The sequence below is a fragment of the Nothoprocta perdicaria genome, unplaced genomic scaffold (genome assembly GCF_003342845.1).
Source record: "Nothoprocta perdicaria isolate Ctin4 unplaced genomic scaffold, notPer1 scaffold_314, whole genome shotgun sequence".
Taxonomy (NCBI): Eukaryota; Metazoa; Chordata; class Aves; order Tinamiformes; family Tinamidae; genus Nothoprocta; species Nothoprocta perdicaria.
In genome coordinates, this window is record NW_020455549.1 from 294,591 (window position 1) to 310,363 (window position 15,773).

The following is a 15,773-nucleotide window of genomic DNA, read 5'->3' on the forward strand; positions in this document are numbered from 1 at the left end:
AAAACGGGGGCTGCGGGGGGGGCCAAACCGGAGGTGCCTCTGCCGCGGTGCTCCAGGGTGGGGGGGTCCCTTTTCCGGAGCCTCCATACGGGAGCAGCAGCCAACGTTTCCATGGCGGGGACGCTCCGGATCTGCAACCGTTGCCATGTTTTTTTGGGGGGGGGGGGCATCAGCATCGCCCCCCTCCACTGAGAAAGACCCGGCCCCTGGTGCCGAACGGGGTCCCCCGGGGCCACCGGCGGCTCCGTCGCGGCCTCCGGAGCCGCTTGTGCGACGCCGAGGCCCTTGTCCCTTCCCGGCATTCCCGTCGGGAATGGCCGGCGCGCGGGAGCTCGGCGCGTGCGGATGCGGGCTCGCGCGCTGCGGAAAAGCGCCTTAAACCCCCGATTAGGCCCGGCTCTTCCCATAACGCGGGGCCAGGAGGCTCCTTCCAAGCCCAGCCTTGGCTTTTCCCTTTGTGTTTCCTATATAAAACGCGGGTGCTTGTGCGGGTGGCTCTTCCCGCAGCTCCGCAGGACTGTGGCCAGGGAAGAGCCGGCGGGATCGGAGCGGATCTGTGAATTGCTCTCCACGCCTCGCTATCCGCCCGGTGCTCGCTCGCATGTTATCCCCGGGAAACCTTCAACGCGGCTCTGCTCCGCGGAGCCTCTGGAAACATCCCGGCACCCGCAGCGCGTCGGAGCTGCGAAACCTCCGGGAGCATCAGTAAATAAAGTGGCAAACAGCCCCCCTCCTGGCAACTAATAACGAGCGAGCGTCTCCGCAGCGACCCTTGCGCCGGGCTCGGAGGCGGATTTTTGTTTGCTCGCCGCAAATATCACGGCGGGATGTTGTGCGATGGTCTGGGGCCAGCAGATTTTATTATTAACGCTGCTTAAATATGTATTTACTCAGTTGAGCGAGACGCGCGCTGAAGGGGCTGTGATTTGTATTTTATAACTTTCCAAGAAAGGCTTTTCTAGCTGGAAACTGAGAGCCCTGTCCAACAGGAATTCTTGGACTCTGTCGGCTCCTTGGCCAGACAGCCTGGATTTGCTCTTATTTATCCTTTTTCCCCTGGGTGCGCGGGCTGCTGCCAGTAGTGGATGCGCCGGAAATGGCTCTTGCGAAAGGAGTAAAGGAAAACGTCAGTTCTCTTAGCGGCCGGCAAAGTTCACGGGGTGGCGACGGCCGGGAATGCAGGCCGTGCCGCGGCTCTCGGAGCGGCTGCTGCAGCGCTTCCCGCGGCTGGAAGCCCTGTCGGCATTCCCGGGATGAGAGCAAGCGCCGGCACCGCGCTTGGGTCTGTGTTATTTAAGCCACGGGTTTCCCAGTGCCTGTTTTCTTTGGGTTTGGGATCCCGTGGAAGGCGCTTGGATGAAGCTTTGGGGTTGGGATCCTGTGGAAGGCACTGGGATTGAGCTTTGGGTTTGGGATCCTGTGGAAGGCACCGGGATTGAGCTTTGGGTTTGGGATCCTGTGGAAGGCGCCAGGATGAAGCTTTGGCTCTGAGGTCCCATGGAAGGTGCCGAGATGAATCTTTGGCTTTGAGATTCCATGGAAGTCACCGTGATGAAGCTTTGGGTTTGGGATCCCATGGAAGGCGCCGGGATGAAGCTTTGGCTTTGGGATCCCATTGAAGGCGCCTGGATGGAGCTTTGGGTTTGGAATCCCGTGAAAGGCACCGGGATGGAGCTTTGGCTCTGAGGTCCCATGGAAGGCGCCGGGATGAAGCTTCGGATTTGAGATCCCGTAGAAGGCGACGGATTGAAGCTTTGGGTTTGAGATCCTGTGGAAGGCACCAGGATGGAGCTTTGGCTTTGGGATCCCATGGAAGGCGCCTGGATGAAGCTTTGGCTTTGGGATCCTGTGAAAGGCACCAGGATGAAGCTTTGGGTTTGGGATCCCGTGGAAGGTGCCTGGATGGAGCTCTGGGTTTGGGATCCCGTGAAGGCGCCGGGATGAAGATTCACTTTCCTGCTGCTTTCTGGGGACCTCTGAGGGGTAACCCATGGCCTTGGAGGCCCTGCATGTAAGCCACAACCCTAAACAGCATCCGTTTAGGCTCCTAAAAAACCCGTGCCAGTCGTCTGCAGGTGGTCAAATGTCAACGTAGAGCCTCAGGGACCATCCTACCTGATCCCTGTATCCACCCCGCTGCGTTGCCGCCTGCTAGGACTTTCCTCCTTGGTACCGATGTCTCCTCAGCTTGTTCCCTGGCAGTTAAAACCTAAAATGGGAGTCGAGCTGGAGCCCGGAGCCGCGCGCCTGTTTTCTGAGTTGGAGAGCAACAATAGCAGAAATGTCAGGCTCTCTTTTAATTAACCTATTAAGGATGAGACTTCTGTCAGTTTGCTCATCTAAAATGCATTTAGAAGCTCTTCTTTTGTGTCACTTCTGGTGGATGCGGGCAAAACTCTTCCCTTCGGAGGGGAGATGGCAGTGTTCTCGCAGCTTCCTCCTCCTCCTCCTCCTCCTCCTCCTCCTCTGCGTGTGTTTTCTAGGCGGCTGCGCGTTGGTGTCAGGCCCAGCCCTGCGCACAGGGGCCTCGCAGCTGCCTCGAAAAGATCGGGATCTTCTCGTTTCTAACTTTAAATATCCCCGGATAACTTTCAGTTTCTGGGCGGCTTATGCAAAAGCGCTTTTTATAGCGTTTTGCAGTTAATTTTAACTTGTCTGTTTTATTTAGCAGCAGGGGGTCAGTAGGCTTCCAGAAGCGCTGTGAGGAGCAAGAGGTGCTGCTAGATCTGCAAGTAGATGGAGGATTTGATAAGGCAGCAAGAGGTAGGAAAGGCCTTGGAGGTGGGAATGCTATCCCTGCAGGGGAGTGGATTTAATTTCCAGCCTAATCCAGGGCAAACACGATAATGGGTATTCGCTCGCTGCTTTCGCACAGCGAAGGTGCACGGAAAGGTTTTTGTTTCTCCCGAGCGTGTTTACACACGTCCCTCCTCATTACAGCATCTGAAGAAGCAGCAGAAGTAAAACCCAGCTGTTTTCCGTTTCTCTCGTTCACATCGTGTTGCAGGAGCGGGAAGACACTGCTCCCAGATTGGGTCTCATTAAGTCGGGCGCTGTGCGGAGCCGTAATCAATCACAGCAATAAATTGCAGAGTTTTAGACCCTGAAGTCAGGGCAAGCTTCTTTCTTCCAGCCTCAAAAACTCAGCTCAAAACTTTCAGCTGAAAAAGAACAGCAGCTTCCTATCTGCACAAGAACCTGTTCGACTGGTAAATACGTGGGTGGTTATTGGCAGGTTTATCAATGATAGTCTTCAGGTTAATTATCTTAAAATATCCCAATCAGGTAGCATTTTACCCTGAAAAAAATACAAGGTATTTTGCCTAGCAGAGCTCAGGAGTTTATATAAAATACATTCTTGAAGGTGATTAGCACCAATATAGAAAACTGTGATGTGAAACTCTCTCCTGTCCCGCCACATGGGCGTCTCGATGCAGGCATTTGTGAGCAAGAGTAAATATGTGCAAAACAAGCTCAAATATTTGCAGCAGGAAACCTGTTCTTGGAGTGTCAAAGCTTCATATTTCAGTCTCGCTGGAGCCCAGAGCTCCAATCCAAGAACCCCACCTGTTTGTGCGGATTCACCTCCTAAGTATGTTACCTTTAATGTGGGAATTTCTTAATGGAGGGCCTTATCTTATTTTCTTCTCACTTGTAATTAATATAAAAAGAATATTAACACTGCCATGCAGGAGCGCATGAGGCAGGGGTCTGGTTGCTGCGCTGAATTTCTTGGGGAGCAGAGGCAGCTCAGGACCATCCCAGCACCCAAACCTTGGATTTTCCTCTCCCAAGGAAGCGTCCCCGTGTCCTCATGGTGATGCCGCTCCGGTCCCTGCGTTCGCCCGCGGGCTCCTGCAATCGCTGTCGTGACCGCCTGCCTTCTGCCCCGGCTTCAATCACCGCGGCGGCTGCTTTGCTGTAAATAAATACGAATCTGGGCTATCTCTTGGCTCAGAACAAAGCCCTCGATCTGAGGAGCTGCAGCTCAACGTTAGGCTTGTTTAAACAGCTTCTTTGCAGGGCTGGGTTTGTCAAGGCGAGCGTGCCGAGCTTCCAGGCACCTCTGGAGCTTCCAGGCACCTCTCGTGCAAACTCATCCCCAGGCGCTTTTGCAGGAGTGGATTCACCCACCCCCACGGTGTGAAGGGCTCTTTTGTTTCCTTATGTCCAATCTGTTTTATTAAGCAGATTATACATTTTGCTCAAGGAGAGCTTTTCTTTTGAATTGAAAAGAAGGCAGTCGGTTTGGAAAAGTCTCTAATTTGATCCCATCTCCTCCTGATGTGCCTGAGCGTTCCCCATTCCGTTTGGGAGCGCCCTGGGAGATGCCTCATCGGACTTCAGGTCCATGGCACGTTTGGTGCCTGCCATGTGCAGCAAAGGACCAGTCCCTTTTTCTTGGCTCCTAGTGACGGGGAGAAGAATTTTCCCTCCTGGATTATCCGACTTGAAATGCTGGATCTGCGGGAGCTGCCTTGTAATTCTGCTCCTTGCTGGAAGCTCGTTGGTTGCCGCTTCCCTGCGAGCCTGGCACGGAGCAGCCTTTCCTGCGCGCACCGGGCCCTTCCGTCAGCAGGAATCCGGTCTTGCCCTGGCAAGTTTGGCCATCTGCGTTGGGTGGTTCTCCGCTCCGGTGCCGCCTGTGCCGGACACCTCCGTGCTGAGGATGGGGAGGGACTTGGGAACCTGGCTCCACCTGATGGAAATTGTCCCAAATGTGGGACTGTTCCTGCAGCCCGGATAGAAGGGGCTCCAGGGTGACCCTCGAGGCTCTCGTGGACCACATGCTGCCCTGGGCTGCTCCCAGCTCTTGATCTGCTTCGTTTACCCTGCTCCCCTTAGGGACAAGGAGAGGCGCAAAGCTAAAAATCACCATTCTTCAGAAGAAGAAAACCCACCTTTATCTCAAAGGCAGAACATACCAGCCTAGTGTAACAGCCAGCAAAAGCAGGAGGTGAAACGAGGACGCGCCGTGGGACAAACCCCTCCTTGGAGGGAAGCGCTGGCCTCTCCGCGGCGCAGATAAGGATCTCTCTGCTGTGCATTGCTGCGCCCCAGGTCCTGGTATCATCCCTTGCAGCTAAACTCATTCTTCACACTGTGAATGAAGCTAAGTGGGTACAAGCAATGTTCACGCTTGAAAGGATGCCTGCTTGCGTCCTAGATAGGAAAGTGAGTTTGCAAAACCACGTTTATTAGCGCGCTGAAGAGTTTTGTTTGCTTCTGCGCGTCCGCAGGCGCAGCAGCCGTAGCCCTGCATTTGGATTTGGGAACTTAGACCCGAGGCTGGCAGGAGCAGAGCTTGGCTGTGTCCAAAGCAAGCCCAAAAGAGCAGTCGTGGGGAAAGGTGTGCGGCTGCAACGTGTTTTAATTCGTGCTTTGAGGGTTTTGATAAAGCTTTAATAAAGGAGATGCTTCAGACTAATATTTCCTTTTAACTGTACTTGAAGGCTGGAATGTGCCCTGGCTGCTCTTTCCTTTCTGGTGTTTTCATAACAGCTCCATTAGAACAAACCTTTGTTCCCCGAAGCGGGCACGTTGTTCGGAGCTGCCCTCTCCGTGCTCCGCCGGCCCGGCAGAGCGCATGGCGCGCCCGGCTTCCTGCTTAAATCTTCCCTTGCAGATCCACAGCCCTTCTCGGAAGAGTTCAGTCTTGAGGTTTTTCCTGGCTTTTTCCTATCCCAGGGGTAGAAATGAGGGGTTTATGCTGGAAACAGCGTGTGGATTTCAGCCTCCGTCAAGCACATGGTCATAAGTGCTGTTCGCTCCTGCTGCTTTTCTGTCTGTCCTGGGCTTTACGCTCTTAAACGTGTTGGTTCAGAGCCCGCCTGCATCTGCACGGAGCCTCTCCAAGATCCTGCAGCTCCCAAGGGCTAAGAAACAAGGAACACGGCGTCCAGAGAGTTAAGTGAGTGGTAATGTAATTACCTTAACCGATTTACCTAGGATGCTGGAGATGAGGGCTAGTGGGTGCCTTCCCCTCGGGGCTGCCCTGGAGTTGGTCTGAGCTCATGTTTTCCATCGAGCCGGCGGTGACGAGTCCCCGGCCGCCCGGCTCTCCTCCCTCCCCCGGGATGGAAGCTGCTTTCCATGCCCTGAATATTCCTGAACATTCGTGCGTGTTGGATGCGGAGCCGCCGGAACCGAGGGCGCTGCCTTTGCGGTGCCTGCCGGGAAGGCACCGCCGTGGCTGCCTCCAGGCCGGAGAGCAGGAGCAGAATGAGAGGATTGGGCTGTTGGATGGGGGAAGAGCAAAGTGGCCTTTGTATCCCTTAAAACGCTGCTTCAAACTCCCCACCTGAAAGCCCATTTCTGTGGCGGGTGAGTACATGTTTCTGAACCCCTGCGGGGAGACGGAAAGATCTGATGGAAGCTGAAGAAACTGCTGCGTGTTGCTGAGCATGCTCCACCCTTCTTCTTGACATTGCTGCGAGCCTCTCTGTTCCCAAGGATGGCGATGCCTCGGGACCCGCTCATAGCTCCTTTTCCAGGCAGCTTGGGAGAAAGCGCAGGGACAGCTGGAAGGCTGAAAAATGTGGGAAGCCGTCTCGGAGTTTCTCCTTTGGTCTTCGTGGAGCGTCTTCAGGGAGAGCAGGCGAAAAGCCAGGAATGTATTTGACCCAAGGTAGTGTCTCAGATCAGGAAAGCAGTTACTAAAGAAGTGGCTGATCCTGTTGGGCGTAGCACGCTCGGCTTGCAGAGTTGCTTTGGATTTGGATTTGGCATCTGGCGGCTGGTTGTTGTCTCATGCGAGTTGAGGTGGAGCCCAAGGAATCTGCTGTGGGGGGCAGTCGTGGGCACGGTGAAGAGTCCCCGTTGAGGGAACCTGGGTGAAATGTATTGGTTGCTCTAAATTTCCCCCACCCTTTTTCCCAACTGACTCAAGTTCCCACCCTGGATTGAATCAGGAGTGGATCTTGGTAAGGTTGAGCTTAATTTGCCGCCGTGGTTCTGGTGATCCCAGTAGGTGCAACAAGGACAGGAAGAAGGATTGTCAGGATAAGCATCTTGTGGACAGCTCCCGGTGTCTGGCTGGTTTGTTGTACTTAGGTTGGGTTCCATGAGTTCTCACTTGTCCAAAATCCCAAATGTTGCAGTCCTGCTATTAATGCCCTTTCCTCTTGATCCTGGAAATGGCCTGTCCCGACCAAAGTGAGAATTTCAAAGCACGGACTTGTCTCCTCCGTGCGTTTAGCCCCCAGTGGTTTTCAGGGGTCTTGTTTTGCTTCTCACAGCTCTGACCTGTCTGTGCTCCAACTGCAACCAAGCGAATTCCACCTGTGAAACGGATGGCGCCTGCATGGTCTCGGTCTTCAACCTGGACGGTGTCGAACACCACGTCCGGACCTGCATTCCCGAAGCGAAGTTGGTTCCTGCTGGGAAACCCTTCTACTGCCTGAGTTCAGAAGACCTGCGAAATACTCACTGCTGCTACTCTGACTTCTGCAACAAAATTGATTTAATGGTTCCCAGTGGTGAGTAAAGAGCTAAATAAGTGTTTCCGTCTGTTTGAAGTGGGGAGAAGTTGGCTGTTTGGGATGGGGAATGAGGACCTCTTGGTTCTCCTTTCACTTCTTCTAGGTTGCCGTGTGAACTTGAGCACTCTCTTTATTTCCTGGTTTTGTAAAGTGGAAATAACACCTAAAACCACTCCAGCCAGAGGCGTGAAGCTGCTCGGCTCCCCTGTGGTAGACAAAATGTCACCCAATGACGTGGTTATTCTTCAGGGTAGAAGCTTCCCAAGTTTGGGGTTTTACTTGGGCTGTTTTCCACCTGCCCTCACTAGCTCCGCTCTAAAGAGCCTCCTTTCACCTCCTCGGTCCTGCTGCCCGTGTCCATGTGCACAGGCTCTGCGGTCCCACGCCATGTGCCACCATGGCCAGGGGACAACCTGTGTTCTCTGGGGACAGCTCCCCTTTGGAAGCTTCTTTATCTGCTAGAATCACTTTCCTTCCTTCGAGATTTGGGGAAAAAAAAACCCTCTTTTAGTGATAAGCCCTGAGTACGGGCACGTTGGGGCAGCCTTTTTGGGGCAGCGGGTGGGGGGATGCCCGAATGCTGAACGCACGGGGAGGAAGCAGCCCTGCCTCCGAGCCAGGGTGTGGGAAAACACGGCTCCTTCCCCGTTCCAGGGCTCGAGAAGCCCTGGGGCGCTTCCTCGTCCCTTTTCCCACTCCATTTGTAGCCTGTTACTTAGTGAGTCCGAGACCCGGTTTGCTTGGGGGCCGTAGGGGATCGGGCTCATGCTCAGAAGGTCAAATAATTGTCTTGCTCTTCTTCCCTGCTCGTTACAGGGCAAAAGAGGAAGAGGGAGGAATGATTCCTTGGAGCTGGCTGCTGCTCCCACTTGGAGTTCAAGTGGGAAAGGAAATACAGGCTGTTCTAGCAGAGTCAGCCCCGAGCAGGCTCCCATCCTGGTTTACATAGTGCTGCTGGAACGCCTGCTCTTTTAGGGGTTGAAGCACCAGCTCTTTTGGGTCTTTTTAACTCTAGTTTGCATGACGAGCTGATCAGCCTCCTGTTAACACTGTTATTTGCTGTGCCCTCTACCATCCTGGAATAGCAAACTGCAATGATCTGGCTCCAGGAGGATCATTAAAACACAAGAAGGTCCTTAAAGAACATATGTGAGGGAGTCATGCACTTCTGAGTCTCTTTCCCTCTCCTTCTTCCCCTCCAGGACACCTGAAAGACAACGAACCCCAGTCGAGCTGGGGTCCTGTGGAGCTGGTGGCGGTGATTGCCGGACCCGTCTTCCTCGTGTTTGTTGTCATGATCGTAGTAGTCCTTGTCTTTCACCACCATCAACGAGTCTATCACAATCGGCAGCGGCTGGACATGGAAGATCCCTCTTGTGAAATGTGCCTGTCGAAGGATAAGACCTTGCAAGATCTAGTCTATGATCTCTCCACGTCTGGCTCCGGCTCAGGTATTAAGATACGACTGGAGATAACAAACGGTGACCCATAACTCCGTTCCCTGCTTGAATCCCAGGCCATGAAACGTTCAGGTGTGCGTCTCCTGCAGAAAGTCTGATGGGATCTTTCCTGCACAGGCTGTCAGCATGCAAGCTCTAAGTTACCTAAGAGTGACATTAGTGACTCCTTTCTCTTAAGAAAAGTTGGGGGGGGTTCACTCTCTTTAGTCTGCCTGCCGTGCAATCCCCTCCTTGCATATTCAGGCTAAAGTTTCTTTGATGTTCCAGAGAGCAGAAGTTCCCCAACTGTTGTCTACCTAATCGCTAGTGGTTTGCAAGCTACTTCAAAGTGATATGCAGATGCTGCCCAAACAGCCAAATGGCACATCCCACACAGAAGCAGCAGCCATTTTCTATTTTAGGCCTCACTTAGGCTGCTGAACGTTATAAAATGTGGAACATTCTAGGTTGGATGAGTGCTCTGCTTCAAACTCTGAAGCAGAGCGGTCCCTCGGGTCGGTCCCTCGGCTGTGACAGGCGCTCAGATCTGCAATTTCTTGTCCGTAGGGTTGCCGCTCTTCGTGCAGCGGACCGTGGCTCGGACCATCGTCTTGCAGGAGATCATCGGCAAGGGCCGCTTCGGGGAGGTGTGGCGCGGCCGGTGGCGCGGCGGCGACGTGGCCGTGAAAATCTTCTCGTCGCGGGAGGAGCGCTCCTGGTTTAGGGAAGCAGAAATCTATCAAACCGTGATGCTGCGCCACGAGAACATCCTGGGGTTTATTGCTGCAGACAACAAAGGTAAAACGGGGCCCGGTTGGGAGAGCAGGGATTCTTCACGGAAATAGGATACGGAATTCGCGCTGGTTTGCTGTGCTGTACCCATCAACGCTGTCTCTTTCTTGCTGCAGATAATGGAACGTGGACCCAGCTGTGGCTTGTCTCCGACTACCACGAGCATGGGTCTCTCTTCGACTACCTGAATCGGTACACGGTGACTATCGAGGGGATGATAAAACTTGCCCTGTCGGCTGCTAGCGGGTTGGCCCATCTGCACATGGAGATCGTGGGTACTCAGGGTAAGAGGCGAGTTTGGAAAGATGCTGTGAGCTCTCGAAGGGAGAGAAAAGCAGAACTGGCGAGGAGGACTAATGTGCTGCACAGAAAACATTGGCTGTATTGGCCCAGATTCATGTGGGTTGAGTCAGTATTGGCGAAAAATCGCCTGGTTGCTTTGTTGGCTGCCTGTGAAATGTGTTAATCTCAGTCTAACTCCTGGGAGTTGCATCAGTGTTTCCCATCCATGTCCTAAAAGTGGTGCTGCTTGGATGGGGTGTTGGTGCAGGCAGTGCCAGTGTTATGAACAACTTACGTCTGCGTTTGCTGCCTGGCACGATGGGATCCATGTCCCTCTTGAGGCCCCTGGTTGCTACTGCATCAGCGGCACCTTGGCAGCATAAATGGAGACTCTGCTCACCAGGAGCTGGCCGCGCTTGCTCTTTTCTTCAATGCTAAAGTGTCTCCAAACAATGAAAATATGTCGCAAGACTGAGGGTTTAGCTAACGCCCTGCAATCTGTAACTGCTTCTGCACTAATGAGACTAACAGGTTTCACCACACCTTGACCCCCGCTGCTTTTTATTTTGCTCTATTAGGAAAGCCTGGGATTGCTCATAGAGACTTGAAATCCAAGAACATTTTGGTGAAGAAGAATGGCACGTGTGCCATCGCTGACCTTGGTCTCGCTGTCCGGCACGATTCTGTGACCGATACAATTGATATTGCACCAAATCAAAGGGTTGGAACCAAACGGTAGGGAGAACGGTGTTCTTGGTCAGGGTTTGAAGGCATCGGTGTGTGACTAGCAAATGCCCAAGCTCCTAGGGGAGCTCTGCTGCAGTTTCCCATCTTGAGCACTTCGGTGTCGTGGTGAATGTCAGAATCGTGCCTTGAGTTGGTGGCGAAGGGACACGAGTGCCATCACCTGAGGGGCCCATCAGACGGAGGTGCAGACCAGCTACACAGACTCTGTGTCACGGTATTTCACAACAAGCTTGGCATTCTCAAAGCCGTTGGGGGCTTGCTGTCTGGAGCTTCATGTACTTTTGGACATTTTTGCCTTGTTTTTCGTTATTTTAAAGTTACTTTGTTTACTTTATTAGACCAGTGGGCCCAGGTCTGTTCTGATTCAGGCTGTTCAGTCCCGAATTTTGCCTGCTAAGAAGAACTGTGTGGGAAAACTTGCCATTTATTGTTTTCCAGAGAATCCCTTCTCAAAAATAACATAATGTTCCCCTTTTATTTTTCCTTCTGCAGATACATGGCCCCCGAAGTCTTGGATGAAACCATCAACATGAAGCATTTTGATTCATTTAAATGCGCGGATATTTATGCCTTGGGCTTGGTCTACTGGGAGATCGCTCGAAGGTGCAACGCAGGAGGTAATGTTCCCATGTGTGCCTGTGCTATTCGTGCCAAATTTTCCCAGCCTTTGGTGTTTTTCTGGGGGGGGGGAAATGCTGCGATATTCCTGTGAAATTCCCGGAGAGGTCTTTGGGAAGTTCTCTTTTGGTAAGTAACTTTCTTGTCCTGCTTTGGTGCCACCTCAGGGTCCTGGCACGTCCCGGACGCAGCCCTGCTGCCTTCTGCTCAGTCATGACCCCTCCTCGGGGCCAGGAGGCGCTGATGGCAGCGCGCTGACTTTGCTCCAGTTTGGGCAGCTGCTTCCCATTTCCCTGAACTTCCTTTTTTTTCTCTTGCAAACCCAAATCCCCACTTCTTCATTCTCTTCTAAACAATTGCAAAGCGTTGACGTGTCTCGGCAGTGAGTCATGGAGCCCAGACCAGCATCAGGCCGCCTTCAGCGGGTGTCCTGGTGGTGATCCATTCTCCGGGAATTGCATTTCCCTTTTCTCTCCCGTAGGTATCCATGAGGAATATCAGCTCCCATACTACGACCTGGTACCCTCCGATCCCTCTATCGAGGAGATGCGGAAGGTTGTCTGTGATCAGAAACTACGGCCCAACATCCCCAACTGGTGGCAGAGCTATGAGGTAAGATCCCTTTCCATCCTCGCAGCCCCTGTGCAGAAGGCAGCTCAAGAGCAAGTCCCGTGGCCGACTTCCCGTTTGTAGGAAGTGCGGTGGGGTTGTACCAGCATGGATTTTGCGGAGGGAATTGCAGGGAGAAGTTCATTGCCCTCTTTCCCTCGTGTTGTCCCTTGGAAAGCCCTTCTTTTCAGTGACAGTGGCCTCCTGTCACCGTCCCTGGGTTACGCAGGGACTGGTTGCTGGAAAAGCTGCGAATCCAGCCCAAGCCTCCCGCACCATCCCGGCTCCACGGTCACCTCCGATCTGCGGAGCGGCTCCGGAGGCGCTCGCCAGGCTCCCACAAGGGTAGGACTGATGTCTGCCGTTGTGTTTCCCACCCAGGCGCTGCGGGTCATGGGGAAGATGATGCGGGAATGCTGGTACGCCAACGGAGCGGCTCGCCTCACGGCCCTCCGCATTAAGAAAACCCTCTCACAGCTCAGCGTCCAGGAGGATGTGAAAATCTAAGCGCTGAGCCCCAGCGAGGGGGCAGGTGCACAAAAGCTGCCGTGCTCGCGTAGCCGTGCGACGGAGGCCTACCTCGTGTTCCTACCCGATCTACTGCTACCAACCGGACGGCGTGACCTGCAAGGCTGCTAGGCGAGAGGAGGAAGCCTCTTGAACCGCTCTCTTCCCTCCTTGGGTAGGAAACAATCCGAAACCTTTTGTTTTCCTCACCTCCTGACAGCACGAAGACTTGAGAGAGGGATTCGCTTTGAGGGATCTCGGCCACAACCGTAACTCTCGTTTCTTGAACGGAAATCCCCGTAAAGCTGCGTGCGTGTTGGGGGGGCGCCCGGCGACGGGTGCTTGCGGCCTGGGTGCTAAGGTGCTGGGAGTGGGAAGGGAAAGGGAAGGCTTTTCTTGCCGTACTCTGCGGATTTTCCAGGGACTGGCACATGAATGCAGAAAAAGCATTGAAAAAAACCCCACAAATGGTGCTCCCTTCTGAGAGGCTGAGCCTGGACAGCTGCTCAGCTCCCCGGAACCGTCGCCCTCCTTTCCCTTAAGCTTGCAAAGCTCCTCCGCCGCGGGCGCTGTGTGCCCACGCGGGCGGCCCCGTGCCCGCGCTTGTCGTGCATGCGCCGAGCTCCGCTGTCCTCCCCGCGCCGTGCCGCCCTCCTCGGCACCTCGGGAACGTTCCCCATCCTGAGCTCTCCTCCGGGGCCCTCGTGCCCCAGGGACGGCCCGCCGGGTTCCTCACTGCCACCCCCTCCGTTTTGGTTGGGTTTTCTTGGTTTTTTTACAACCATTTTTTGAATTTGGCTTCACTCCTGCAATCCGGGCTTTTCTCTGGAGCCCCTGAGGTTTGTCATTCCCGGGAGCGGAGGGGATGCCGCGGGGCTGGGAGCAGGCGGGGAGCCCCCCGAACCCCCCGTCCCCACCACACGCAGCCCCCCGGCACCCCAGGCAAGAAGCCTCCCCTCTTTTTAATATACATATATAAATATCTCATAACCTGGAAGTGGCTGTGTATAACTCGCGGGGTGGGGGGAAACTTGCATGAATTTGATTTTCATTAATAGCCGATCAGGGGGAATAGAATTGGTTTGACTGTTGTCTGCAGCGGAGGCCGGAACCTGTAGCGCCGAGGGCAGCACCGGGGCAGCCCTGGCGGTAGCGCTTGCTTGTCGGCTCGCTCGGTGTCCGTGGTGTGTAACCGAAGCCATAACTTTTAACTGGAGTGCTTTTTGATTATTTTTTTATTTTCCGGGAGGGGCTGGATTTTAACTTTTTTTAAGATTGTTAAGTCTTTCTAAGAGAAGAAAACCAATCTAGAGTTATTACCTCTCTACCTGTTTGTTTGTAAAGAAATCACTGCAAAAAAAAAAAAAAAAAAAAAAAAGGAAAAAGAAAAAGAAGGAAAAAAGGCAACCAAATGCACACAGCTGATTTACACTGGAACTGTTCTACTCAAACCTTGAGCCTGCTCTGTAAGGTGAGGTTTCATCTCTACTCCGACCCCCGGGGTCAGGATTTTCCCCCTTATTTTCCGGTTTTTAAACACTGTCCTCGCTGTCCGTGTGCCTGTGTGTCTGTCGTCTCCCAGCCCCGCTCTCCCGTCTGTGATTTTTATCTGTGTCGAGTGCGCGGTGTTTTTTGCATCCTCTTTGGAGCCCTTTATCCTGCGTCGTCCCGCGGAGCCGCTGGCTGAAGGCGCCGCTCCCCTTGGCCCCTCCTGCCGCCTCCTGCTCGGCCGGCGCTTCCCGCATCCCGGAGGCCCCCGGCGCCACCGGGAAGCACGCGGCACACGTAGGTACGAGGGTGGCGAGCGTTGCAGCTTTCCCGGTGCCGTTTCCCGTTCCCGGCTGCTCCTCTCGGGCGCCCGCCGCGGCTCCCAACCCTGCTCCTCCGGAGCCGCCGCTGCAGCTGCCTCCCGCTCTACCAAAGCCCGCGGCGGGCGCCGGCACGGGCCGGAGCGGCGTCCCCGCCGGCACCGCTGCCCATGTAGCATTTCGAGCACTTTGCACGCCCCGGGAGCCGCAGCCCGGCTCCGCGGCGACCTCAGCTCCGCATCCAACAGCGCCCGGGCCACACGAAGCGGCGCCGGCTCCACCGGCCCCCGGGAGGCTCCCGCGGGACCCGCCTGCTTCCGAGCAGATCTCTTGGTACTTAACCCGCCCCCCTCCTCCTCGTTTGGTTTTTGTACATTTTATTAGAGATGGACTGTAAAATAGCCACTTAGACACTTTACCTCTTCAGTATGCAACTGTAAATACGGTGTAATATAGGAAATCTTTTGTTTAATATAAAAACCAGGCTGTCGATTTCTGCTGTACATTATTAAAAGTCGGTTTTATTCACGCGCGCCGCCCGTCTCTCGCTCGCCGCCGGGGTCTCTCCCTGTGCAACGCCCTGTGCCCAGGAATGTGTTGGGGGTGGTGACGGGATCCTGGAATTCGTATTAACCCCCCCTCACTCCCCAGCAGCACCACGAGCATCTGTCGGTTCCCACAAGAGCCCAGAGCTGCTTGGGGACAATTTCCCCCCCTACTTCCAATCCTCTTTGCTCCCAGGGCGCTGCTGGCTGCTAATTCTCCCTAATTGGAGCCCCCCGGGGCGGAGCGGGTTGTGCAGGGATGAAGGGGGTGCAAATCCGGGGGCCCTGGGGGCTCAGACACAGGGAATTAGCCCCCGGCTGCCATCTGCCCTCCCTGTGCCGCCTCTGAGCTTCCCGACCCTGGCCCGGGCGCTCGGCTGCTTCCCGGGGCACCCGCAACCCGTCCTGGGAGCACCAGGTGAGTGAGGGGGTGGACGGGGCTTCCAAAGGAATCGGGGGGTGCATTCCCGGGCTCTTCCTGCAGCCAGGGCTGTGATCCGTGCCCTGCGCCGCGCTCTCCGGGCCGGCGCGCGCGGCTCCACAGCCGACTTGGCCGCCGGCAGCCCCCGGAGGGCCCGTGGGCGGCGGGCCCGGCGCGTCGCCGTCGTCTCCGGATTAGGGTTTTTGGCTGATTTTAAACAAACAGCCGGGCAAAGCCCTGAGCTGCGGCGGGAAGTTCCCGCTGCGGCCGCTGGAGCGGGATCAAATCCCAGCTCCGGTTAAGGGGGGGGGTTCTTCCAGCCCGGTGCCCCCCGGGACCGGCCCTGCCAGGATGCTCCGGTGTCACAGGTTTGTCCCCCATCCCCTGGGCACCATCCAGGCCCCTTCCCAAGTCCCCTCTGCTGCCTCATGGAAAGGATGTTCCAGGACACCCCCCATGCCCTCAGTGTCCCCTGGTGCCCCGTGCTCCCCCCATGTCCCCTGCTCCCCCCAGTGCCACCCCCC

At 55.0% G+C, this 15,773-nt stretch overlaps 2 protein-coding genes across 2 annotated transcripts in view; both read left to right on the forward strand.

Moving 5' to 3' along the window:
- The first annotated feature begins 7,243 nt into the window (after positions 1-7,243).
- ACVR1B (activin A receptor type 1B) lies at positions 7,244-12,979 on the forward strand. Its single transcript, XM_026042824.1, has 8 exons — positions 7,244-7,478; positions 8,684-8,932; positions 9,488-9,718; positions 9,829-9,996; positions 10,573-10,729; positions 11,234-11,358; positions 11,841-11,971; positions 12,350-12,979. Exons 1-8 carry the CDS (start codon positions 7,304-7,306, stop codon positions 12,473-12,475), a joined length of 1,362 nt encoding a protein of 453 aa, XP_025898609.1. The 5' UTR covers positions 7,244-7,303; the 3' UTR covers positions 12,476-12,979.
- A 2,621-nt stretch (positions 12,980-15,600) lies between these two features.
- Positions 15,601-15,773, forward strand: part of GRASP (general receptor for phosphoinositides 1 associated scaffold protein) — a 5,037-nt gene continuing 4,864 nt past the window's right edge. The window contains exon 1 of the mRNA XM_026042810.1: positions 15,601-15,617. Coding sequence (XP_025898595.1) covers positions 15,601-15,617 — 17 coding nt within the window. The remainder of the gene's footprint in view (positions 15,618-15,773) is intronic.

What these genes read in the sequence shown, in the direction of transcription:
- ACVR1B (XM_026042824.1), top strand. Translation starts at nt 7,304, where the DNA reads ATGGTCTCGGTCTTCAACCTGGACGGTGTCGAACACCACGTCCGGACC. An exon ending in CAAAGGGTTGGAACCAAACG is followed by an intron (nt 10,730 to 11,233) that starts GTAGGGAGAACG and finishes TTCCTTCTGCAG; the next exon opens with ATACATGGCCCCCGAAGTCT. An exon ending in TCGAAGGTGCAACGCAGGAG is followed by an intron (nt 11,359 to 11,840) that starts GTAATGTTCCCA and finishes TCTCTCCCGTAG; the next exon opens with GTATCCATGAGGAATATCAG.